The sequence below is a fragment of the Orycteropus afer genome, unplaced genomic scaffold (assembly GCF_000298275.1).
Source record: "Orycteropus afer afer isolate SDZICR_OR568_19922 unplaced genomic scaffold, OryAfe1.0 scaffold00054, whole genome shotgun sequence".
NCBI classification, from domain to species: domain Eukaryota; kingdom Metazoa; phylum Chordata; class Mammalia; order Tubulidentata; family Orycteropodidae; genus Orycteropus; species Orycteropus afer.
Window position 1 is genome coordinate 10,228,024 of NW_006921641.1, and position 26,167 is coordinate 10,254,190.

General features: G+C 43.6%; 1 protein-coding gene across 1 annotated transcript in view; it reads right to left on the reverse strand.

The window, feature by feature from the left end:
• PLB1 (phospholipase B1) overlaps positions 1 to 26,167 on the reverse strand; it is a 190,386-nt gene that overhangs the window by 34,488 nt on the left and 129,731 nt on the right. The window contains 8 exon segments of the mRNA XM_007938897.2: positions 2,008 to 2,088; positions 4,719 to 4,770; positions 10,839 to 10,938; positions 11,166 to 11,209; positions 11,434 to 11,501; positions 15,226 to 15,284; positions 15,803 to 15,863; positions 20,958 to 21,023. Of these exon segments, the coding sequence (XP_007937088.2) occupies positions 2,008 to 2,088; positions 4,719 to 4,770; positions 10,839 to 10,938; positions 11,166 to 11,209; positions 11,434 to 11,501; positions 15,226 to 15,284; positions 15,803 to 15,863; positions 20,958 to 21,023 (531 nt within the window).

Below are 26,167 nucleotides of genomic sequence, written 5' to 3' on the forward strand. Positions count from 1 at the left end.
GGTCAGATAGTCCCTTATTTGACAAATTGCTCAGGTGGGGTTATGTGCTTCAGGGTCCAGAAATAGTGCTCTATGGACACCTACTTGTTCACTGATGAGGCATCAGCCACCAAAAGGGGTATTGGGTGTTCAGACGGTGAGGGAAGAATGGGAAAGAAGACAGTTTGTACTGAGGGGGTCAGAGAGGCTCCCAAGAGGAGATGGACCTTGTGTCTATCCCTATTTCTGGGCCCACTTCCTTGCCAGGACAATTAAGGGCCTAGGCACTAGCTTTATAATCCTTCTTGGCTCTAGGTGTGAAGGGTGTGAACACATTAGTCATGGGAGGAGAACAAGCAGGGAAATTTTGATGGAAGAGGGTGGTTTTCTCTCACAGCCAGATGTAAAGATTTATAGATTCCTTATAAACAATTCCTTCCCATTATTCTGGCCTCTCCTTAGTGTATAAATTCCAGGAGTCTAAGCAGTTGCTGATTCAACCAGGTTAGCTCTTCATCTGATGTCGGGCCCAGTGCCCAGCTGCTGTATGTGGCCTCTCCCTCACCTGGTCGTCTAAGAGTATAGCTCAGTGCCTCCCCCCTATCCCACACACACTGTTTGCCTGAAGGACATATATTTGTGTCCTGTTGTTATTGTTGTTAGCTGCTGTCAAGTTGGCTCAGACTCATGGTGACCCCATGTACAACAGAATGAAACACTGCCTGTCCTGTGCCATTCTCAAAACTTTCTTGAGTCTGTTATTGCCTTCCAACCTAGGGCTCATCTTCCATCACTATATGAAACAATGTTCTGTTGTGATTCATGGGATTTTTATTGGCTAATTTTTGGAAGTACATTGCCAGGCCTTTCTTCCTAGTCTATTTTAGTCTGGAAGCTCCTCTAAAACCTGTCCACCATGGGTGACCCTACTGATACTTGAAATATTGGTGGCTTCACTTTTTGCATCACAGAAACTTGCAAGTCAAAACAATACAACTAACAGACAGATGGGTTATGAATTTGGGGCTAGTAGAGGACATTCCCCTAAACTAAGTGTCCACTGGTGGCTCCACTATCACTTTTGGCTTCCAGGCATTCCTGGAGTCCAGGACACAATGACATTTAAGTTCCCATTGGGTTGGATTACTTCTACCTCTAGAGTCTGAGTAGTAAAGGAGAGAACAGAGGTGAAGATTCTTGAAAGAGCTAAACTTGTGTGTGTGAGGATAATTCTCATCAAGCCATTGGTACTTGACCTCCTCAAGCCACAAGGAGTGATGAATGCTACCCCACCTCCCACCGCCTATGACTGTAAAATAGTTCAGTGCAACATTTGAATCAGGGCAGCAGCCTTTTTCTGGCCAAACAAAATAAATGCTGTCCCCAGCTTAGAACAAGATGTATTCCTATAGTAACAACTTCCAAAAGTTTGTAAGTCTGGACATATTTCCTCATAGCAACAATATGAGGAATGGGGTTGGATTCCCAGGCCACCCTGCTAAAGTTGGTTAACTTATGATGTCCCTGAAAGGCAGCAAGCCAGACTCTTAGGACTGGTTCAACTTTATCCAAACTCTATTTATAATATTGTTTGGTATATCCCTGTCCATGACCCCCACCTCCAAACCCTCACACCTAGAAACCAAAACAGGAGTATGGACTGCAAGTGGTCATGGGTGGGGAACCACTAACCATCTATCTGTCTGGATATCATGGAACAGTATATGTGTGGAAAAAGCTACCTCCTCAGTTGTGCTCAAAGAACAGTTCCATCTAGATACATCTGGAATTGAGGAACCAACACAGCCATTCTTCCAAGGGCCATTCAGCAGCAGGAAAGGCCAGGCCTCACCTGGTATTTGTGAGCCTGGGGCCTGCTTGGGCAGACTCAGGTGCCTAGAGTTTAGGCAAGCGTGATTCCCATGAGACAGGATTGGGTGTGGGAAGGGTCAGGGCCCTGGGCAAGGACAGTGACAGAGGTCAGCAGCTCTGTTCCTCAGGTCCTCGATGGGGTTCCTCAGAGCATACCGGATTCTCACAGTAATGACACAAGTCGTTGCCCCCAATGAAGAGTGTGATCAACTTCCAGTCTTTCTCCAGGTTGATTTCCTGAGAGGATAGAAGATTCTAAGTTTAGGCCTTGGGGTCACATGCAGGTAATGTTCACCATGCCAGACAGCCCCTGAGTGCCTCTACCTTCCTTAGATCACAGTGGAGAGAAGATGCCATGTGAAGCCTCCCTAACCCCACCTTGGTACCCTGGTAAGGAGCTTCACAGAGAAAATTGGGCAGCAGGTGTATGTGTGTGTACAAGCATGTGTGTGAGTGCTCGTGTACTTGTGCATGTGTATGTGTCAGCTCACACAATGATAAAGGGTTCTTTTCCTTTTGAAATTCTCTTCAGAAAACTCCAGTCCAAGGTAAGAGAGAATGCATGCATTCCACACTTTCTTGAGGCCTTAAAAGGCCAAGTGGATTAACACGCCCCTGAAATGTGATCTCAAGGCTTTCAAAGGAGCCAAGGGCAAAAAATGCCTCTAGAAGCAAAAGCAGCAATATATCAACAGGTAACTGCCAGAAATTCAAGCTGGATTCAGAAGAGGATGTGGAATGAAGGACAATACTGCTGATGTCAGATGAATCTTAGCTGAAAGCAGAGAATGCCAGAAAGATGTCTATCTGTGTTTCATTGACTATGTAAAGACATTCGATTGTGTGGATCATAACAAATTATGGATATCATTGCAAAGAATAGGAATTTCAGAACATTTAACTGTGCTCATATGCAACCTGTACATAGATCAAGAAGTAGTTGTTCAAAGGGATACTATATGTGTGGTTATATATCAGGAAGGGTGTGTGTCACACTTGTTTCCTTTCACCATACTTGTTCAATCTGTATACTGAGCAAATAATCCATGATGCTGGACTATATGAAGAAGAAAGCAGCATCAGGATTGGTGGAAGATTCATTAACAACCTGCAATATGCAGATGAACTACCTTGCTTGCTGAAAATGAAGAGGACTTAAATAACTTACTGATGAAGATTGAAGACTATACAGCCTTCAATTTAGATTACAAATCAACATGAAGAAGACAAAAATCCTCACAATTAGACCAATAAGCAAGATCATGATAAATGAAGAAAAGATTGAAGCTGTCAAAGATTTTATTTACTTGGATCCACAATCAATACCCAGTAGTCAAGAAATCAAATGAGAGATGCATTAGGCAAATCTGCTGCAAAAGACCTTTTTAAAGCAAAGATGTCACTTTGAGGACTAAGGTACACCTGATACAAGCCATGGTATTTTCAATCACTTCATATGCATGTAAAAGCTGGACAATAAATAAGACTGAAGAAGCATTGATGCCTTTGAATTATGATGTTGGCAAAGAATATTAAATATACCATGGACTTTAGGGGGAACTCTGGTGGCATAGTGCCTAAGGCATTTGACCACTAACCAGAAGGCGGTTCAAACTCACCAACCACTCCTCAGAATAAAGATTGGGCAATCTACTATCATAGAGATACTGCCTTGGAAACCCAAGGAGGGGTCACTACAAGTTGGAATCAACTCGATGGCAATGAGTTTGGTTTTCTATCTTTCTTTTTCTTTTTACCAGCAGAATGAACGTATTTGTCTTGGAAGAAGTATGGCCAGAATGTTCTTCAGAAGCAAGGATGGCTAGACTTATCTCATGGACTTTGACATGTTATCAGGAGGGGCTAGTCTCTGGAGAAGGATGTCATACATGGTAAAGTAGAAGATCAGTGAAAAAGAGGAACACCTTCAATGAGACATAACAACTTTTGTGAGGATAAGAGCTCTGGTGGTGTAGTGGGTAAGGCATTTGGTTGCTAACCACAAGGTCGGTAGTTCAAACCTACCAGCTGTGCTGTGGGAGGAAAATGAGGTAATCTATTTCCATAAAGATTTACAGCCTTGGAAACACAATGGGAGTTGCTATGAGTTGGAATAGACTCTATGGTAGCGCGTTTATTCTGAGGATGGTGCAGGACTGGGCAGTGTTTCATTCTGTTGTGTATGGGGTTACTACGGGTTGGAGCCAACTTGATGGCATCTAACAAGAAGAAGAAGAAGAAGCAAAAGCCCAGAGCTGCTTCTTGGAAGAGTTCTTTAAGTCTGGGTCTTGGGAGGAGGAAAAAGAAGGCCAGCCGTGCATGGAATGAGAGGTGGTAGAGAGGCCCTCAACCACTCTAGTCAAGCAGGGAGCTTGCTTTCCTCTCAGCCACCACCATAATAGGAGGAGTGGAATTCCAAGGCATAAACACAGAGCATTAACAAAAAGTGCTAGTGAGAAATTTCAAGGGGCTGGGGTGAGCTGAGCGGGAAGGAGGAAGGATTGGAATGAACAGCCTATTTTTAGAATCCAGCATTTACATAATAGGGCTCTGCAAGCCAACTCTTGGGTGAAGTGGGAAGCTGCCAGAGGCCAAATTTATAATCCATGCCAACTCTCTCCTGAACCTCTCACCACTGCAGCCAGCCCTTGGTAGTGGTGGTGGGGAGCCAGGGTCAGGGAGGGTAGGCAAAGTGGGAGCCTGTGAGGTAAGGCCTCCTTCTCATGTGTGCAACTGGCCTCTTGTAAATACAAGCCTAGAACAGCAGTTGTACAGCGGTTGTTGTGGTACAGAGGGGGCTCTTCAAGGGCTGTGAACCTTTTCTAGACCCAGCCCTTTGTTGGAATGGCCTGGGGCCCTGTACTCACTGGGCTCTTCTTCATTCGCTCCACCAGGTCCCGAGCCTGGGCTGGCATATCCCTAGGCAGAGGGATAGAAGGGGAGGTCACAGCTCGCTCAAGAGCAAGGGTTCATGTTGTGGGATTTTGGCCTGGGAAGAAAGGTACTTTGGTGGGGGTAGGGAGGTGGGGAGAAGGAAACATCAAGAATATACTGAAAGGCCTAGTAATAAACAGCTGGCAGGGGCCTTGGTGCCACAATGGATGCAGGCCCTGTCACAGGATCTTCTGTATCCAAACCACCTCTTTTGTAGGGATACCCAGTCCTCTTTGACCTCTTGGGTTGGACTTTGGTCAACCTTCCCATCAAGGATTCTCCTTGTGTTTTTTCAAGCTCTTTCATTGCAAGCTAAGCTCATTCATTTCTTATTCTGTTGCCTGTTTTAAAAATAACCTTTTGTATATTTGAAAAAAAAAAAAAAAAAGTCACAGCCCTAAATTATCCCTCAGCTCTCTTTCCCTTTAGGCTTAATGACTCTTTTAACCTTTACTTCTGGGCCCTACTTTCTGCTCCTTAAATCCCTGGGTTATTCCTCTCTGTAGTTACTTCAGATTTCCCTACCATTCTCTATTACTCCCCACTAGCCCCACCTTTTCTTCTGTCCTCCCAACAAAATATGGACAGGATTAGTTCAGTGCAAGTTTTGTTGCTTGCCTTCTATGAAGGAGACCTGGGTTTGATTCCCAGCCAATGCACCTCATACGCTGCCGCCGCCTGTCTGTCAGTGGAGAACTGTGTGTTGCTATGATGCTGGGCAGTTTCAGCTGAGCTTCCAGACTAAGATGGACTGGCAGAAAGGTCTGGAGATCTACTTCTGACAACCACCCAAGGGAAATCCTATGGATCACAAAGGTCTGGTCTGCAACCATACAGGGGGATGGGATGTTCCGTTGTGCATGGGGTCTCCGTGAGTCAGGGCTGGCTCAATGGCAGCTGAAAACAAAGTTCTCTCTTCACCCCCCAGATGTCTGCCATAAGTAAAATGGTGTCATTTGGTGTTCTAGATAAGAGATATTGTATGTCGATGGAATACTACTCAGCAATAGAGACAAAAACTCCTCCAAACTCACTGCTATCGAGTCGTTTCCAACTCATAGCAATCCCCCATTGAATTTTGGAGGCTGTAAATCTTTATGGAAGTAGATTTCCCAGCAGTCTTCCTTCTGCAGAGCAGCTGGTGGGTTTGAACTGCTGACCAGTCAGTTAGCAGTCAAGTGCCTTATCCACTACACCACCAGAACTCCTAGCAATAGAGAGGAATGAACTATTAATACACACAGTATATGGATAAAATTTGAAATAATTTTACTAGGTGAAAGAAGCCAGACCCCCCCCCCCCAAAAAAAAAGAGTATATACTCTATGGTTCCATTTATATATAATTCTGGGAAATGCAAGTTAATCAATAGTTGTCTAGGACCCAGAGGTGATGGGATAGGTGAGATAGGGACAGGGAGGGGCAGGAGGAAGGATTACAAAGGGCCATGAGGAAACTTTTAGGGGTGAAGGATATGTTTATTATTAGTGATGGTTTCACAAGTGTAAAATACATGGAAACTTACCAAGTTATATACTTTTAATTTGTGCACTTATTGCTTGCCAATTATACCTCAAAAAGGTTTTTTTTAAAAAATATATGTACATGAGAAAAGTTGTATCAGCAAAGGGCAGCCAATGGAAGCTGCTGTAGAAGTCATAAAATCAGCAACATTTTCCATGTTTGTATGCTCATGAGCTGGGCACAGAGCCAAGCACACATGGTGCCATCTCTGCTCTTGCTTCTCATTAAAAAGAAGCCATACCTGTAGGATTGTATCACATACACTATTGCTATTGATAGTTACATCAGAGAGCTCCAGAGAAAGCCTGTCCTGGTTAAAAGTGATCACAGAAGTGCCTATAACATTTTAATACTTTCAAGACCTGAGAAATTCATGGGTGATGAGCCCTCATGGGTCTCAGGGAAGTTAGGAATGCTTTCTTACTCCCCTCTTCCTAGCTTTGTTCTTCAGGCTTAGATCAAGCCCTGACTCCTGTGCTAGCTCATTCATCCATAACTCCTGCATTGCCTTTACTCCTGGTGGGAGGAGTCCAGGACTGGGAATCATGGCACCCAGCTTCTACATTCAGCTCTGCCACTAACTTGCTGTGTGGGCTTCCATAAGTTGCTGCATCCTGCTGTGGCTGAATTTTGTCATCTTTTAAAGGAAAATTTGGACAGGATGATTTCTGGGGTCCCTTCCAGGTCTGCATCTGTATTTAGACTGCCCAGTTCACACTTTACACTTTTCTGTTCTCTTAGTTTTAGTTGATGACTAAATGCCAAATTATTTCAGTCTGCAGTGTTTCCTTTCACAATGCAGACTTTTTCCAAAAGTTATTTCCTATTGGTCTACTTTCCTTAAATAGATTGCAAGCTCTTTGTGGGCAAGGGAGTTTGCCTTCTGATTTTTTTTTTTTTTTTTTTTTCATTTTAGTCACCAACATGGGCTGAGTCCTTGGCAGGTGTTCAATAAGTTCTTTCTTATTGGTTGATCAAAGAAGATTAGAATAAAACTTTGAACTAAATATCCTAATAATGGTAAACATCTTTTTGTGTTTGCTTACTGTGTATTATATACTGTACTAAGTGCTTTTCATGGATTATCATCTCATTTAATTATTCTGATAGTCCTGAGAGGCAGGTATTATTATTATTATTATCCTCATTTATAGATGAGGGCTGCCACCTATCTGTTTGCCATACAGTGGTGGTTCATGTGTAGCTATGATCTGAAGCTATGCCACTGATATTTCAAAACCAACTGGGTCACCCATCATGGGAAGGCTTCAAGGGAGCTTCTGGACAGAGACAGACTAGGAAGAAAGACCTGACAATCTACTTCTGAAAATTAGCAAAGAAAACTTTATGGATAGTAATGAAGTCAAGGGGCGCCCTCAGTTAGATTAATTGACACAGTGGCCCAAACAATGGAATCAAACATAGCAACGATCATGAAGATGTTGGAGGACTGGGCATCATCTTGTTCTGTAACATGTAAGGTCACCAGAGGTTGGAGCTGACTCAACAGCAAGTAGCAACAACAACATAGATGAGGAAACTAAGAATCAGAGATGCTGAATGACTTCCCCAAAGTCACATACCTATTAAGTCTTAGAGCTGGGATTTGGACACAGAGCTCATTTTACTTGCTTGCTTTGGTATTAATATTTCTTGTTAGGTGAACTCATCCTTATCCAAGCTAATAAACAGAGTTCAGACAAAGGGAAGTCATAGAATAGTTCTCCAATCTTACTTAAATCAATGCTTCACTCTCTTTTTCCCCTAACACTGGACACCAGAGATACTAACAAGGTTTCAGCTACTCTCCCTGACACTGATTCCACTCTGGTGGAGGCCCCAGGTGCTAGAAAAGGCAGCAAGAGAAGTGAAAAGGGAAAGGGCTTAAATGACAATAGATTGAGGAATCAACCTCTGATTTATGACGCTTGGGCTATATGCTATAATAATAATAATAATAATAATAATAACAAAATGATGATGATAATAACAGTAATGGTAATAACAGTAATTAGATGTTGATATAATGGCTCCACAAAGTAGAAAAATAAGTTCCTCCTGCTTATGATGTTGAGGAACTGACATAGCTTCCTGTGGCTGGAAGATGCAAACTAAGCGTGGGGCCCACATTACTGTGTCTGAAAGGAATGCTTCCTGTAAACACAGTAAGCCAAGTTGGTGTCGTTTCCCTGGTGATGTGAGCGTAGCAATACTTCTACAAAGCAAATACACAGCACGTTCCATGCAGAAAATCAATGAACTCTGTCAGGCATTTCAGCTTTAATTATCTGGCTTGTTGTTGACAACAGAAATCTGAGAGAAAACAAACAGCCACTATGCTGTTTTTTGGGGGGCCTTAACATCTAACTCCCTCGTGTCAAAACATAGAATCTTCTTCAGATTAAATAAGAGGTTCCAAGGCATGAGGGGGAGGGAGGGAAGGCAGACATCCACTCGGGGAGGGGATCATGTAGTGAGTGAGTTCTCAGGATTTTGAGAGTCACCCCACATACTTGACCTGTGCCTCTTAGATGCACGGAGGGCAAGCTGAGTCAGCTAAGCCTCCATGACTACTCAGGGACAGTGCCTGGGGCTGGGTAGGACACACTTCAGGCTGAGCCACATCTGAGTGCTCTCTCCTGAAGCTATGACAGCACGGCAGTCAGAGGGAAAGTCTGGATTTAGGTGTGACTGGGATTTAGGCTCCTTTGATAACTTGCTTAGTGACCTTGGACCATTAAGGACACTTTCTGAGCCTCAAAAAGAGGAAAACCAAACCCACTGTCATCTAATAGATTCTGACTCGTAGCTACCCTATAGGACAGGGTAGAACTGCCCCATAGAGTTTGCAAGGCTGTAAATCTCTACAGAAGCTGACTGCCTCATCTTTCTCCCACAGAGCAGGAACGATGGTCCTTTTGGTTAGCAGTCCAATGCTTTAACCACAGAACCACTAGAGCTCCTTTTCTAAGCCTCAGCGTCCTCAAAATAGTGCCTACTTGGAAAAGTATGAGGACTACATGAGTGGATGGTTTGGTCTTTTGGTCCTGACTTTGCAAGCAGGACCACATCTGAGGCCAATAAATGGGGCCTGACCCCACTAAGAGGGATCACCTGGGGGCCTGATGCTGACTAAGCCTCAGGAGGCCCTTGCTGAGACCAATTAAAGTCTAGGAAGCCAAGGGTTCAGTGGAGTTTCTTGGCTAGAGTGTGAACATCTGGGTCTCAGAGGCAATGTCCCTTGGGAACGTAGAAGCGCTGTGCTGAAAAACATGCTTCCCCCATCCTGACCTCAGCCCTGGGGATACACACTGCCATCTAGTCGGATCTGACTCATAGTGACCCCTCCTTGGGTTTCTGAGGTGGTATCACTATGGAAGTAGATTGCCCAACCTTCCTTCCAAGGAGTGGCTGGTGGGTCTGAACGGCCAGCCTTCTGATTAACAGTCAAATGTCTTAGTCACTATGCTACCAGAGCTCCTGCCCAGGGGATAAGAGACTGAAAATTCATCAGAAGGCACTGGCACCAGAGGCAGCAGAAACCCTGGATGCTATAAAGGCAGAGCCAGGAGAAACAGCAGCAGAGGCTGGGAGAAGCTGAAGCCAGTGTCTGCTGAGCAGAGAAGTGGCAGCAAAGGGATCTGAGATGAGTAGGCTTAGAACTAGTGACATGTTTTGGGCTGTGACAACAGTCATCAGCAAACCTAGGCTGAGGCAGAAACCCCATGTGGAGGTACATGGGCCTGTCCAGGGTGCTAGGGAGCCTGTCCACACCCTGTGTAAGGGTTACCCTCAGAGTAGTTCTGCTTTGAGAGATGCTGGACCATGACTGTTCCAAGGCTGCTGGTTGAGAGCTGGACCAGCAGTAAGGAAGGGGACAGAGTCAGCCAAGAGATGTGTCTGTCCAGTGACATATGAGTAAACATTGATTTCTCACCATGAAACTGTTATTTAAGAGTGAATATTGATTTCTATAAGGAGCTCTCATGGTGTAGTGGTTAAGGCATTTGGCTGCTAACCAAAAAGTATGTGGTTTGAATCCATCAGTGGCTCTGTTGAAGAAAGATGAGGCAGTCTGCTTCCATTAAGATTTACAGCCTCAGAAACCAAATGGGGTTGCTGTAACAATAGTCGGAATTGACTAGATAGCAGTGAGTTTGGGTTTGGTATTGATTTCTATGTACTGTTTGCTATCTGCTTTCTTTGTGTTAATGCTCTGGGAGCATCTTGTGTGTTCTAGCTCTGATTGGATGAATGTGATATTATTAGTGGACAACCTGTGCTTATGCCACAGTAATAAATTTGGACTGTTTAACATGATGGGTGGCTGAGTGCATCACAGATATAGTGTGTGTGCACTGCAATGAGATAACCCATATGGAAGGTTCAGCACTGGGCTTGGCACCCAGGAAGTTCTCTGTACATGACTAGGCTCCCAGACACCACTCCTCTCTCCTCCTTCTGTTACCCACCCTGATCTCCCGGCTGTGTCCTCCACTCATCTCCCTCTTGTGCCAATGTCTACTCACCGAGCTCTGGCCCCGTCTGCTGCTACATTCAGCCCTGCTGTCTCCTCCTGGGTACCAGTAGAGAACCCAAGGATGTGAGGGTTGAACATCTTCAGAATGTCTTTAAAGAAGAGTAAAGAGGCAGAGAACACAAGTGAGAGGCAGCAGAGGCCCCATGGGAAATGAGGTGGGCATGCAGTGTTGGAGTAATGCTGTGGTCATGAGGGTTTGGGTCTTTTCAGGGTTGGCTGACTTCCCTCCTTGCAGATAACCTTCTCCAGGGGGAAGGGCTGGCCTCACTAAGGGGTTATAGCTATTGTGATGGTTCTCACCAGGGTTACTACTTACTGGGCAGTGTGGTGTGGGTCTTCAACACCCCATCCCCTCCAATGCTGGGGAAGAGAAAGCACATTGTTAAATCCACCACTATGTACTGTGCCCCTGGTATATCATTCCCATCACCCCTAGGACTAGCACAAGGATCAGGACATCTCCCTCTGTCTCAGCATTGCCCTGTGGGGACCCAATCTCCTCTCTGAAAGGGTGAGGGGGAAACATACCACCATGCCTGTTTGGGGAGTATTGTCAATAGAAAATGAGTCAGGAACATCCTCACCTCCAGGAGAGTCCCCTCCAGGACATGAGTTGGTCACTAGAGTTGCTTGGTCGGGCTCCCACTGCTGTCTATGAAAGGCAAAGAGAAGGTTCTGGGCCTGAGGTACAGGTTGAAGGTGTGGAAAAGTCCCTTTTGCCTTGGCACAGGGCCTGGATTTGGCTTTTTCACTGACCTTTTTCCAGACTGCCAGACCCTTAAACTCTGAGTCATCTTGACATATTCTTCTCCTTAATCCCTTACACACAACACAATAATCAAGTCCTATTGACTTTTCTTCTTAACACCACCCCTTTCTTTTTCTCCTTTTGCCACATTCCTAGCAGGCTGTCATCTCCTCACCATGGATGACACTCAGGCCTCCTAACTAATCTCAGGGTCTCTAGTCTCTGTTCCATTCTCACTGATAGAGCGACCAAACTGCTTTTCTGAAAACACTTCTTTTTCATGACACCCCCCTACTCTGACCTTCAATGGGTCTCCCTTGACTACAGGGTCAAAGTTAAGCCCCTTCACCAACATCTGGAAGCACCAGAATCTGGCTTCCACTTTCCTTTCTCCTTTTCTGTCCACAGAAACTTTCAGCTCCAAGTGGATGGATCCGATCACCATTTCTGAAGCACGAAGATCTTGGCTGACTTGTCTCCATTATCATTCACTCTGTCCCTTCCTAAAATGCTGAGTTCCCTCTTTTCCATCCTTGAAACCTCTGATTCATTCTCTTAGACTCTTGTCAATTCTTACTTCTTCTATAAAATTTTCTCTAAACGCCCTGCCTAAAAAAAAAAAAAAAAAAAAAGAAAGAAAAAGAGAAATTCTTCTTAGATACTTACAAAAGGAACATGTTCACCAAAACAATACAAGGATTTTTTTGAAAAAATGATAATCTAAAAAAAAAACCTGATAATCTATCCACCTTAAAAATCTTATCCTCACCACTGGATCTGTGTCTTCTCCTTGCCTCTCACACTCAAACATACACAAATAGAGCTAATCAGTGGTTAACAGCCTGGTGTGTATCCTTTCAGTTTTCTCTGTGTTCATTCCAAAACAAAACACACTGACACAATATGGGGGTGTTGCTTGTCTTCACAGAAATGAAAATCCTATCTTTTTTTTTTTTTTATTTCAAAATGTATTATACAATATTTCAAACAGAAACAAATATTAGTACAGTGAACCCCCATATGCCCATAGCCTAGCTTCAAAAACTATCAACTAATGGCCAGTAGTATCATTAAGTAAGAGGGAGGAAAGCACAGTTCAGGAACAAGTTGGCAAACTAAAGCTCAGAACTGATGTCCAAACGAAGTGACCCAGACACCACCTTCCCGGGTGGCAGAGCTTTTCCTTCCCCTGGCTGTGCAGGAGAGGGAGCGGCAGCCACAGTTCTGCCCCCTTGGACACTCCTTCCAGTCCCACGCTCTGTTTCCAATCTTGTTTCTTAGATGACATTGTTGGAATCGGGAATTAACATTATCACCTATAAGTTATTAATAGAGTGGAAGTTATTAAGTGAAGAAAAGGAATATTAGGAGTACTGGCTTACCTTGTGGTGCAGGAAAATGGGATTACAAAAAAACAAAACAAAAAAAAAAACCCTATGGGAAGGAATCCCACTCCTGTCCCTAAGTAATTTCTTCATAAATTAATCATTATTTCTTAACATAAAAGATAAGGGAAAAACTATGGTGGAAAACTGTGTAAGACTTAAAAAGTTGAGTAGAAGAACCAGAGTTGTGTTTTATTGTTCACTTTCCCCCTTACTTTCAATCTTTCCCTTTTCAAACTACAGGCAAAAGCTCCACCACCATGAAAGGTATTGCTTATCCTATTAATCTGATTCTTTTCTCTTTTGGGTTCTAAAACCTCAGTTCTTTTTTCAGTCCAACAGTTCCTGTGCTTGATACTGTGGGGTAAAGGGAAAGAGAGGAGAAAACACCAAATTAAAAACTAAGCTTGGACTGAATGCAGGCTTGAGCTGACACTGAGCATGTTTCTTCATAGTACAAGTAGAATGTTATAAGTATCAAATGATGTTTTACTAACTGATGTATTTCTGGTTTCCATGTACTTATTCTGCCTTTTTTTGTGTGTGTGATTCCTGGGAAGTTTTTTTTTTTTTTAATTTTTTATTGTGATTTGGGTGAAAGTTTACAGAGCAAATTCATTTTCCATACAGTAGCTCACATACACTTTGACTCATGACATTGACTGCAATTTCCCATAATGCAACAGCTCCTTTCCCACTTCCTTCCCATAGTTACCTCTTCCCTGTGTCCTACCCTCCCATGCATTCCTGCCCCCCCCCCAGGTGTCTCCCTGTGCATGCACAGCCCTTCTATTCTCTCATGATTGATCTCTCCAAGGAGCGTATCTACCTAATGTAAACGTTCAGCTCCTATGTCTGTCTTTTGTTTGGCTGGAAGCCACAGGTGTGGGTTCAATTCCACACCTGAAGGGCAGCTAGGGGCCATAGTCTCAGGGGTTCCATCAGGCTCTATCTGACTAGCAAATCTGGTGGCCCCCTCCTTGGTTTTTTTTTTTTTTTTTCTTTTCAAGATTTTGAGTTTTCTTCCACATTATTCTCCTGCTCTATTCAGAATCTCCTACATAGATTCCCCTCCAAGTGGTTGACAATGGTAGCCAGGCACCATCTAGTTCTTCTGGTCTCATAGTTACATAGGCTGAGGATCCTGTGGTTTATCAGTTGCTTAGACTAATGCATCTTTGGTTTTCTTCATTCTTCTTTGGTCTGGACGAGGAGAGACACATCGTTGCATCTAGATGGCCATTCGCAAGCTTTTAAGATCCCAGTCACCACTCACCAAAGTAGGATGTGGAACAATGTTTTTGTGTAGTATGTTATGCCAGTTGAGCTTAATGTCCCTTGCAACCATGGTCCCAAGCCCATAGGTCCAACTACTTGCTCCCTCTGGGTAGCTAGCTATGGCCAAAAAGTGACTACAATCTTGTTTGATTCCAGGGAGTTTTGCTTGGATCTTTTCAACAGCCTTATTTTCCACTGATACCCTATTTTTAAAGTCCTGTATGTTACTCAGATGACAATGTATCTTTTTCTGTACAAACATTTTGTTTTCCCAACTGGACACATTTCTTGTGGGCCATGAATGTGTCTCACACTTCCTTTCCCTCAGGATTGCTCACAAAGTGTTTTGCACAAAGCAATGGTTGAATAGTTGGCTAACTCAATTCATTTCATGAGACTGTGCTATATGCCAGGAATTGGGCTCCCTCTGTCACAAAGAATACATCCTTAAATGGAGGGAGGGCATTGGCAATGTGTGGAAAAGACCTACTACTCTGTGAGTCTGGGTAGATGGAAATTAGTTCTCAGATAAAGGCCAACAGACTTGGATAGGTGCTATAACACTCACATGGAATGCCTGGAAATGGTGGAGAAGGTGGAATTCTTTCTATCTGAGAACTGAGGTGGCTTTGTGATAGAGGTAATGTTCAGTTGGACTGTGGAAGGATGAAGCAATAGGGTGTCCTAAGTTGCCTGGTGGTTTCTCTTGGCTGTTGGGCTGCATTTTAGTCCCTGACACTAGTAAAACCAAAAATATCAAACCCATTGCCATCAAGTCAATTCCAACTCATAGCATTCTTTTAGGACAGAGAAGAACTGCCTTATAGGGTTTCAAGGCTGTAAATCTTCATGGAAGCAGACTGCCTCATCTTTCTCTCACATAGCAGCTGATGGGTTTGAACTATTAAATTTTTGGTTAGCAGCCAAATGCCTTAACCATCCTTGGCTCATAGCTCAGTACTCACAGTCAGCGAGTCGCCCAGGGCGGCCACCACTTTGATGTCTGCTGGTTGGAGCTTGTGAACTAGGGAAGAAAGGCAAGAAGGTTCAGGTGGTCTTCCTTTTAAGCTTTCCCAGGAGTCTTTGACTTCACCTATTTCTCTCCTAAGACTTTAGCAAATTTGCTTTTTCTAAATTCATTTGGTGAAAACAAGGCACTGAAGTAATGGACTTCATGACTATTGCTCATCCTGAGAGGAGCCCAATTCACACTGAGGTGCTCTAGGAAAGTTCTAGCTGTAGGGGTCATGCAGAAGGGGAGCTATGACCCTAATCCTGACTGTACCCATCTCACTGAGCACGGAGGCCTCGGGGACTAGAATGAGGACTACATGGAAATGAGAAGTGTGATCTGGTGGATAGACCCGGGCCCCTTGGCATGGGAGCCCAACAATGGCTAAAGTTCATCTTCTTGTGGGCTGCTAAGGATCACAGGAATCAGCAAGGCCAGCTCAGAGCTCCATGGTGTGTTCATATGGTCTCCCTTTGACCAGACATTTAGCAAGGCCCCTGAATGAAGGGGATGATGATGTTTTCACTCACCCGAGGTGGGAACACTGTTAGAAGGATTCCATTCCGTACACAGGAATTCACTGCCCCAGTTCTAAATCAGGGAGAAAAGACACCCAACACTCATTGTGCAGGGATTAAGCTTCAGCCTGAGATCTAAGGTATTTTTGGTGGAATCTGGAAATATGTCACTTAGGAGAACTCGTGAAGCTAAGAACTTTTAGTTGTAGTTGGATTGAGAGCCTTTCCAATCCCAAGTTATCTATTCTCTTAAATGGAGGCAGCAGCTACTCCAAAACAAAACCCACTGCTATTGAGTAGGGTCATAGAGACCCTACAAGACAGAGTAGAACTTCCCCATAGGGTTTTCAAGACTGCAAATCTTTCTCTCACAGAGTGGCTGGTGGGTCCAAACCACTGACCTTTTGGTTAGCAACTGAATGCTTTAACCACTGTGCCACCAGGGTTCCTTGCAGCTACTCCAAAACAGAGGAAAAAAGAGCAAAGTCTAACTACAGCTGCTCTCCCAAAGGAACACAGGAGGTGGAGATTCTATATGGTTTTTGGTGGTTGTATTTAACATTAATCTAATTGACACTAATCATAGTGCTATGGCCTAAACCATAATTAGTTAAAATATTTTTGGGAAATCAACATGAAATTTGTACAATTGCAAAGGTCCTGGTTTCTGTATGTATTTTTGTACATGTATATATCTTTTGCATATTTAATTTCAGAGGTACCAATTCCTTGGATGTGTATAAAGTAAGTCTGCAACATGGGATACCTTTAACAGTAGTTTAGTCTAGTCTCTGGAAGCACAGAAATGGCTAGTACCTGAAAGATGAGGAGGAGACAATTGCTTCCCCAAAGTTCCAAGTATCTGTGTATCCCCAGAAAGGCTTGAGGGACGAAGCTTAGTCCTGAGGACACAGTAAGGCTCAGCAGATAGGTTGGCTGGTTTGCTGATCCTCTAGGACTTTAATCACCAAATGCCTTTGAAAGCTCATCTCCTCTCAGTCAGATGACCATTTAAGACAAGACTTATTAAAATAATAATATTATAAGGAACCAAAAATGAAATTCATTTTAAATATAATTTGCTTATTGTAATGTAATTTAGTTTTTTCCAGGCGATTGTTCAATTATCACACTGATGGAGTCCTTCTTCTGTTAGAAAGGTCTACTGAAATCAAGAACATACTTGTGTGCAGATGACAAATATTCAGGGGAAATGCGATTTTTAAACAAGTTTAATGCCCTGAGCACTTAAAAATATCTCAGGTAGTTGGTGAGCCAGGGACAAGCATTTTCCACATAGATTAGCATACACAGGTCTGGGTTTGAGCATGCTCAATTGTCACAAGGGAACAAACACATCTGAATCCCCTGGGAATTTTGTTAGATTGCAGATTCTGATTCCATAGGGCTGGGATGGTGCCCAGGACTCTGAATTTCTAACAAGCTCCCACATAATGTTAATGCTGTTTGTCTGTATCTACTTTGAGTAGTAAGATATTGAACAAATCTCCAACCCAGTTACCAATAAGTAGACTCTGACTCATAGCAACTCCATGTGTGTCAGTGGAACTGTGTTCTGTAGAGTTCCAATAGCTGATTTTTTTTTTTTCTTTCCTGGATGTAGATCACTAGACCTTTCTTCCAAGGTGTCTTTAGGTGGACTCGAACCTCCAACTTCTCTTTTAGTAACTGTGCACATTAACTGTACCACCAAATGATTCCAAAAATCTCCTAGGTCTGGGTTTTTAACTTATACAGCATCAGAAGCAAAGATACATGAGACTCTAGGAACCAAGAGAGCAGGCCCAGACTAATTTTGCTCACCATGGTGTACTCAGCACTTAGCACAGCGTCTGCTCCATTTAGGCATCCAATAAATAATTGTGAAATACATGCATACATACATTCATACATACAAGTCCCTGGGTAGTGCAAATGGTTAAGTGCATAGCTACTGCTGGATTGAACACAGACATATATACAATTGAGAAGACATATCTGACATATCAATTACAATAGCCTTTTGAGAGTCTAGAGAGAATGACTGTACAGCTCCCAACTATGAAGCTTTCTTCTCACCAACTCTCCTGTATAGACCTTCATCATGACACTTTTTTTTTTGTTTCGTTGGTTGATTTTCATTTGTTTGTTATTTATGTTGTTAGTTGTTATTGAGTTGATTCCTACTCACATAACCCCATGTGTGCAGAGTAGAACTGTTCCTTAGGGTTTTCAAAGTCATGACCTTTTAGAAGCAGATCTCCAGGCTTGTTAGAAAGGTGCCTTTGGGTGGGTCCGAACTTCCAATCTTTTGGCTAGTAGTTGAGCGCTTAACCATCTGTGTTACACAGAGACTCCACAACTTTCCTTTTATTGCTTAGAAACAAACCATGACCTCCCAGTGCTAGAAGTTCTCACTCCTCTGTTGTGTTTTGAGGCCCTTCATCATCATTTGGCCCTTCACTACTCATCCATCTCCTCCCCTACTCTACTTCTGAATAAACACCTTTCACTCCCTTATGTAATTGGTCTTCTTCTAGTCTCCACTGCTACCCTCAGAGCTGTGACTTTTTTCCTGCCGCTGTATCTATACTCATGCTGATTCCTTCCTACTCCATCCCATTCATCTATATCCTCTAATTCTATAGACTTAGCTCCAATCCTACTTCCTTTCTCTCTAGATCTGTGTGCTCTCACTTCTCCCAGCACCAGACTCCTATCATTGCTTATACTCCACATCTCAGCATCAGTTCTTCATTGATTTCATATAGGTTAGTTTCAGTTCTTGAAATGGATTATAAATGGCCTGCCTTCAAACACTCCTGCTGCTTTCCACCCCACTTGCCATGTAGTAGTCAGGGAGATGATTTGATCCAGATCATGTCATCCCCTACAATGGCTTCTTACCTTTCTTGACCTAAAATTCAACTTTCTTACTGAGGGACTCAGGCTCTGAATGATCTGGCCCTTGTCCACCCCTCTGATCTCATCTCTCCCACTCTCTACCTCATTCACATGCCCAACAATAGTGACTATCTTTCCTTCCTTCCTCAAATATACCTAAAGCAGCCCCCATTCTGGGCCTTTGTGCTCCCTGACCCTTCTCTCTGGTACTCTACCCTCAGGCTCTGCAGATAGCCAGTATCTTTTCATAATGCACACCTCATCACAAAGCTCACTTCCTCTGAGAGGCCTGGCCTGCACAATTAATGTGAATTTACTACCCTCTTCCCTTGTCTACAAGGAGCTCTGATAGCACAGTTGTTAAGGCAATCAGCTGGTAATCAAAAGGTCAGCAGTTTGAACCCACCAGCTGTTTCTTGGGAGAAAGATGTGGCAGTCTGCTTTTGTAAAGATTTATAGTCTTGGAAACCCTATTGAGCAGTTCTACTCCGTTCTATAGGTTTGCCATGAGTCGGAATGGACTCTATGACAGTGGATTTGGCCCCTGAACATAAAGAAAACAAAAGTCTTCACAACTGGACCAACAAAAACATCATGATAAATGAAGAAAAGACTGAAGCTGTCAAGGATTTCATTTTAGTTGGATGTACAGTCAGTCCCCATGGAAGTAGCAGTCAAGAAATCAAATGGTATGTTGCACTGGGCAGATCTGATGCAAAAGATCTTGTTAAAGTATTAAATAACAAAGATGTCACTATGAAGACTAAGGCATACCTGACTCAAACCTTGAAATTTTCAGTCACCTCAAATGCATGTTAAAGCTGGACAATAAATAAGGAAGACTGAAGGATTGAGACATTTGAGTTATGATGTTAGTGAAGAATATTGACTATACCATGGACTGCCAGAAGAACAAACAAATCTGCCTCAGAACAAGTACAGCTAGAATGCCCCTTAGAAGCAAGAGTGGTGAGACTTCTCATGTACTTTGGATATGTTATGAGGAGGGATCAGTCATTATGATGGAGATGGACATCATGGTTTGTAAAGTAGAGGATTGGGAGAAAGAGGAAGACCCTCAAGAAGATGGATTGAACAGTGATTGGGACAATGGGCTCAAACATGTCAACAATTGTGAGGATGGTCAGCACTGGCAGTGTTTCATTGTACATAGGGTGTAAATAACTTGACAGCACCTAACAATAACTTCCTTGTCACTCTCTCATTTTCCTCAGAGCTGTCCCCACTATGAAATGAAATGATCTTGTTTCTTTATTGTTTAAAGGTTTATTGGATATCTCTCCCAATTAGATTGTAAGCTCCATGAGGTCTGGGACCCATCTGTGTGGTTTACTGCTCTATCCCTGTGGAACAGTGCCTAGCACATAAACCAAAAAAACAAACTCACTGCCATCGAGTCGATCCCAACTCACAGCGACCCCCTTTGGGTTTCCAAAGTAGTAAATATTTATGGAAGTAGATTGCCCAGCCTTCCTTCCACAGAGTGGCTGGTGCGTTTGCCTTAGGTGCTATGCCACCAGAGCTCCTTGTCTAGCACATAGTAGGTGCTTAATATGTAGTTGTGGAATGACCTCTAACTCCCTGAGGGAAGGCCCATGCCTGATACTTCTCTGAATCTCCTCCAGTCCCTAGCACAAGATTAGACACACCATAGATGCTAAACTGACACTAGTGACTGGGCCCCTGTCCTAGTGGCCAGCAGATGTGGTCCAGCATCCTCCTTGAGTAGTCAAGTGTCTCCTGCAGTCCCTAAAGCCATAGACTCTGAATCCTTTGGGGTTTCCCCAAACTAGAATGATTGATTTGAACCAAATAAGCCCTGGGGGCTTGCCCAGATATATATCAGCTTCCTGTTGGGCCCAGTCCCTGCAATTGAAGGTCCTTCCCAATTGGCTTCCACCTTACAGGAAGTCGATGGTGCATTATATTCACTGACTCCCCTTCCCCTTTTCTCAAAAGGCTGAGCTTCCTAACCAAAAATGATGTCTCTGAGCACGTGGTTGCAAAGGTCAAAGAAAACTGATCTGTAGGCATTTCCTCCAGTTGGTTGCTGACATCAGGTAAGCATTTGTGGACATGTTGAGACAATCCTGGGGCTTTGTGGTTTGGGAACTTTTTTGTACATTCCAACTCCAAGTATGTAAGAAGTTGCTTAGGCTAACACTTTGAAACCTGTGCCACTGCCCAAGTCATCAGCAGGTGGAAATGCTTTGTGCCTGAGAGTGGGGCTGGAGGTTATTACCTCAATGGCTGGCTTGGTGGGATATGTGTAGTTGCTGTTCCGGTAGGTTCTCAGGAAGGGCTCATTCTAAGAGAGAAAAGAAAGGACAGGTTATCTAATAGCTTCAAAGGTGGCTTAGGAAAGATAAGAACTACCAATCCTGTTCTCTAGGTTTACTTAACATGATTCTTCTGAATTTAAATAGAAATAACTGTAAAAACATAATTTCATTCATTCCCTAAAAGATTTTACATAAGCTTTGGCTAGGGCTGCACAATAAAAGGCCCTAAAAAGGATTCAGTACGTGTTCTAAGCAGGGCTACACGTTTTCATTTTTGCCTGAGCAACTGACCATATCCCTAATTCTCAGAATTATCCATTTTCTTTCCTTTGTAATTTATCTGGCAAGGGTTTCATGTTTCAGCATTTCTCTCTTTTCCAAAAAGTTTTATTATGAATGTATTTTAACATCTGTTATTTCTTTTTGCCTCCTTTGAACTGAATGTCTGATCCCCTTCAGGTTGGTTTCATATACTTTGGCCAATTTTTCTCATGAAACATCCTCTTCATTCCCTATTCACCTATTTCGCAATTGGTTTTTCACACAAGCCCTGTCAAGAATCCAAGTCCATCCAGTTTCAGGTGATGGATTAATCAAAAAATGAAGAAAGTAGACAAAGGTGATATAGGGTGAAAGCAAGCTAATGAGAAAGTGTAAAAGTTATCGTACAGGAAGAACAAGTTATTAAGACTGGGATTAAGAAATACCAAAGCAGGCCAAGGACTGTGAACATTTTCACAAAACATTTCCAGTGGAGTAGAAGGGCTATGATCTGAAAATTTGGAGATAAAATGGGAATACAAAGGAAGAATCAGAACCTTTGAGAAGGGGTCCTTAGAGATCAATTCCCAAGGCCAAAAATTGATTGCACCAGGCTGAACCTGGCCAGGAGATGTTTTGTTTTGTTTTGCTTTATTTTAGCCAGGATGGTATTTAAAAGAGAAGAATAACAACCCCAAAGCTTTCAGAAGGGGAGAGCTCTCTTCAGTTCTGGCTCTACCACTTCTTTTTATCTCACACCTGACCTTATTCACACAACCATGCTCCACCTGGTGCTAGAAGAATCTGGCTTTGCAGTCCATGAAAGCTTCCATTTTATAGAGGTACAGCTGAGGCCCAGAGTGCGGCAGGGGCGTATTCCCAAGAGCAAGTGGTAAGTGCACAGCTGGGGCCAGGACTTCACCCAATAATCCTCTTGCCCATTTCCACTCCTCACCGCAGGGTCAGGCCAACAAAAGACCCGATTGGTGACACAAAGTGCAAAAGAAAGAGATGGAATCAGAAGTCACTTTGAAAAACAAGTGTATTTGTGCAAAGTACGCAGCCCCTAACACAGACTCTGGCTCCCTAAGGCTCCAGACAAGTCTCTTCTTCCCTCTGTCAGCATTCCTATCTGAAACATGGTCAGGAGAACATCCTTTCACTGAGACACATTCAGGGTCAAGGGAAGGAAGTTCATCCTGGACCATCCTCAATAGTGCAAGGCAGAAGAGGGCTGAGAGAGGCATGCCTGCTTGGCTAATTAGGCTTGTCCTTGGTTAGTGTTACCTAGCATACCCTGAATTTCACCTTCCTGGGAACATTCTATAAATAATGTTTGTTGAACATCTCATGTGTCCAGAGCATTTGTTCTGGGTGCTAGGAAGAGGGAATAGTAAGAAGAGGCTTACGACCTAGTCAAGCAGATAGACAGACATGAGCAGCTATAAGGCAGTGAAGCACCAGAGAATAATGCGTCCATGAGTGTAGTAGTTGCTGAGGAATGCCTGCAAGATCTCTCAAAGATGAGACTCAATGGTGTGTGTACACTAATTATTGTTTTCCTCCTACTTCAAGGGAGCCCTGACTAGGTTTAGGGTCTGGGGGCTGCAGCTAGTCCAGTGATTACCCAGAGTGATCAGCACAGGAAGAATCAGAAGGTAAAGACAACCCCTACCCTTGTGGGAGTGCTGAGAGTCACACTGGAGAGTCTTTTCAGTCACAAATTCAAGGGTTGGAGAGGGCCAATGAGGGGAGATTCAGCTAGAGGGGCCAGAGGTTCAGGCTGATGCTGAAATGCCATGGAGAGAGAAAGAAAACAAAAACAATGAGAACTGGTTCAGGACAGTGACTGGAAGGTGGAATGGGCTGCTCAGGGCTCGTTTTCAGTGACCGTTGACTGCGTGGTGCATGTATGAGTCAGAGTGGTTTAAAGACCTGGAGTCAAGCAGGTTATATGGTAGAGGCCTTTGATTTAGTCTGACTGGCTAGGCTTGTACTAGTAACTAGAAATGAATGCAGATTGAATGCCAGCGCAAGGAAGTGTTCTAATAGTTACAGCTGCGCAAAGTCAGTGTGGCTTGCCTTGGGAGGCAGTGAGATCCTATCTCCAGGCAGAGCCCAGACAACCACCTGATGTGAGTCAGCAATATAAATTGTTGGTTGTTGGGAAAAGGTCATGTAAATCTTGGCAGCATCACGAGTGTAGAGTTCTACAATGACGGAGTGATAATTTTGTTTTGTGCTGGTTGGACCAAACTGGGAGTACACAGCCAGGCCGGGGCACTAATGAAAGGGAACCATGTTCACAGAGAAATACCTGTACAAGACACTGGAAGCCATAACTGTGATATATGGCTGAGGGAACTGCAGTTGTTTAGTCTGGAGAGGAGTTGACTGTGGATAAGGTGTTGGTGGTAGGAAAGAGGAGTACACTACATGGATGCCTTCTGATATTTTCTGATTCCATTCCATTAAAAACTTAGAGTTTATGACCTACTATATTGATTCGGAAGGAAGGTTGGGCAATCCTACTTCCGTAGTGATACTGCCTCGGAAACCCAAGGAGGGGTCGCTATGAGTCAGGGCTGACTCGACGGCACATAACAACAACAACAACATATTGATTTCATAGCCAGTTAATGGTAGCCACTTGGCAGTTGAAAAGCACAGGCTTAAGAGAAAGTGGAAGCTTAGGCAGAAGCTAATGTGATGCCTTGGGAGGGATATGATATAAATTCAGTTATAATGAGACCTGTGGGTGGCACAAATGGTTTGTGTTTGACCACTAATGGAAAGGTGGTGCCATAGAAAAAAGGTCTGGCAATCTTCTTCTGTGAAGATAACAGACAAGAAAACCCCACAGAGCTCAGTTCTACTCTGTAACAAGTGGGGTCGCCATCAGTTGGAATTGACTCAGCAGCAATGGGTATTGCATCAACAATACTCCAAAGACTCTCCTGGCTGAGAATCTGTGGTTAAGCAATTCTTTGTTGTTTTATGATGAGGAAAGTAGAACCAGATAAACATTAACATACAAAGTGGTGAGGATCTGAGTTGGGGTGGTGGCAGTGGGAATGGAAAGGCAGGTAGATGGGAGGAGTTGGAAAGAATCCTATGGGATGGGGGCCTGAAGTTTCACACCTGTAGAACTGTAAAAACCACAATAACATTGACAGAAATAAGGAAGTTCCAAAGGGCAGAGAATATGAGAAGACATATTTAGTTCTCATATAAATGTTTGGCTGCTCAAAAATAACTTTTTGAATGAATGTTTATTGAGTTTGAGTTGATAATGGGGTCAGGGTAGTACTAGATTTAGAGGCCCTAAGCATTAAAAAGGTAATAGTGTCCCCACAAGTAATTAAAAGTAGAAACACTGCTAAGTAATTAAGTATAAGAGAAGGAAGTGAGGGGAAAGCTTGATTGGAACTTGGGACTTGATTTCAGGACATTTGGCTTCCTGTTTTTCTTTTTCTCATGACAAAAAGCTCGACAAAATATTATGTGAAATTATATCAGTCTCTCTTTTACTCTCTGGTTCTCCTGCTTTGTTGACACTCTCTGTCCATACATTTAATAAGCCTTTGTTCTGGAGTTTGGGAAAGAAGAAATGAAGTGCAAAGATCTTTAACAGGAAACAGTGGAAATGGGTACATCTCAGAGTGAGGGGATGTGGAGAGAGAGAGAAAAAAGAAGACGGCTAAGACATGAACACTGGAAAATGTCCCCGTTTTAGAGGTTGAGAGAGGAATGAGATGGGTCATTGAAAGAGACAAGGAGGGAGGACAGACAGTTTCTTCAAACCTAAGGAGTCACAGCCAGATGCCCCAGGTTAGGGAAAGAGTGGGTAGAAAGGCAATTAAGGGAAGAGCAGCCACAGTCCACAGAGTGGCGAGTCAAATGTTAGCTGTAAAATAATTGCCCAACCTTGAAGTACAATAGAATTTTATGGAGTGATGTCAAGTAGCTCTACCTGGCACAGCAGAATATAATTGTAATTTGACTGGGGATTGGGGTGGAGAAGGGAGGAGGCTGAGAAAACTCCTCACTGCTTCACATCCACCTTGGCTTCCTCCTCTCCCACTGGGTCCTGCCTGTTGCCTCTTGTCTCTATGTTTAGACACAGCTAGGACTAAAATACATGCTGTTTGGCCCCTGTTAGCTCACACTGAGATGCTAGTGGGCTTTTATATAGCTCCAAGACACATGGGAGGGAGCAGATGGGACCCACGGAAGGGAGAATGCCCGGTGAGTGAAGATGGGCTGGCCAACAGATGGACCCTTTTGGAATGGGCTCCAAGGGTTGCCTAGCAACTACATCTCGTGGGCTCTTCAACCAGTTCCAAGAGGCTAGAAATGCTCTCCTATGCTCATTGGTGGCTCAATCAGGCTCTATCTAGGAGGGAGGAGCTAAGCCCACTATGGTTTGAGATGCTTGGTGGAGGAACACCTTTCTGGACTTCCCATTTACTGTGGGACTGACAGTGGCAGAGGCCACCTTAGGCCCATAGTCACAGGGCTCTCCTTGATCCAGTGCCTAGGCTCCAGCTTAGTTCTTAATAAATGCTTCTTGGGAGAAAAAGCAAATGATAGCTCCCTTATATGGGTACTTGTAACTTCTGCTATTTAATAGAAGGGTGGTTGGTGGTTTGGAAAGGGTCTTCCATGGCTGATATTCAGTATGGCCATATAGGTGGTTGACATAATGAAATATTTACTTACAGTTTGATTTGTAGCTACTGCTCTGAGTCCCCAAAGGCCCACACTACCCAGGTGGCCAAATCCTCTTCCTAGGAATCCCTAAACATCCCTAGGATCTAGCAATTTAAGCTTTCACATTTGACACAGGAGAGACTTCTAGGACCTTGCCCCAGCCCTTTGGCCAACATCTGACCATTTGGACTGTAGG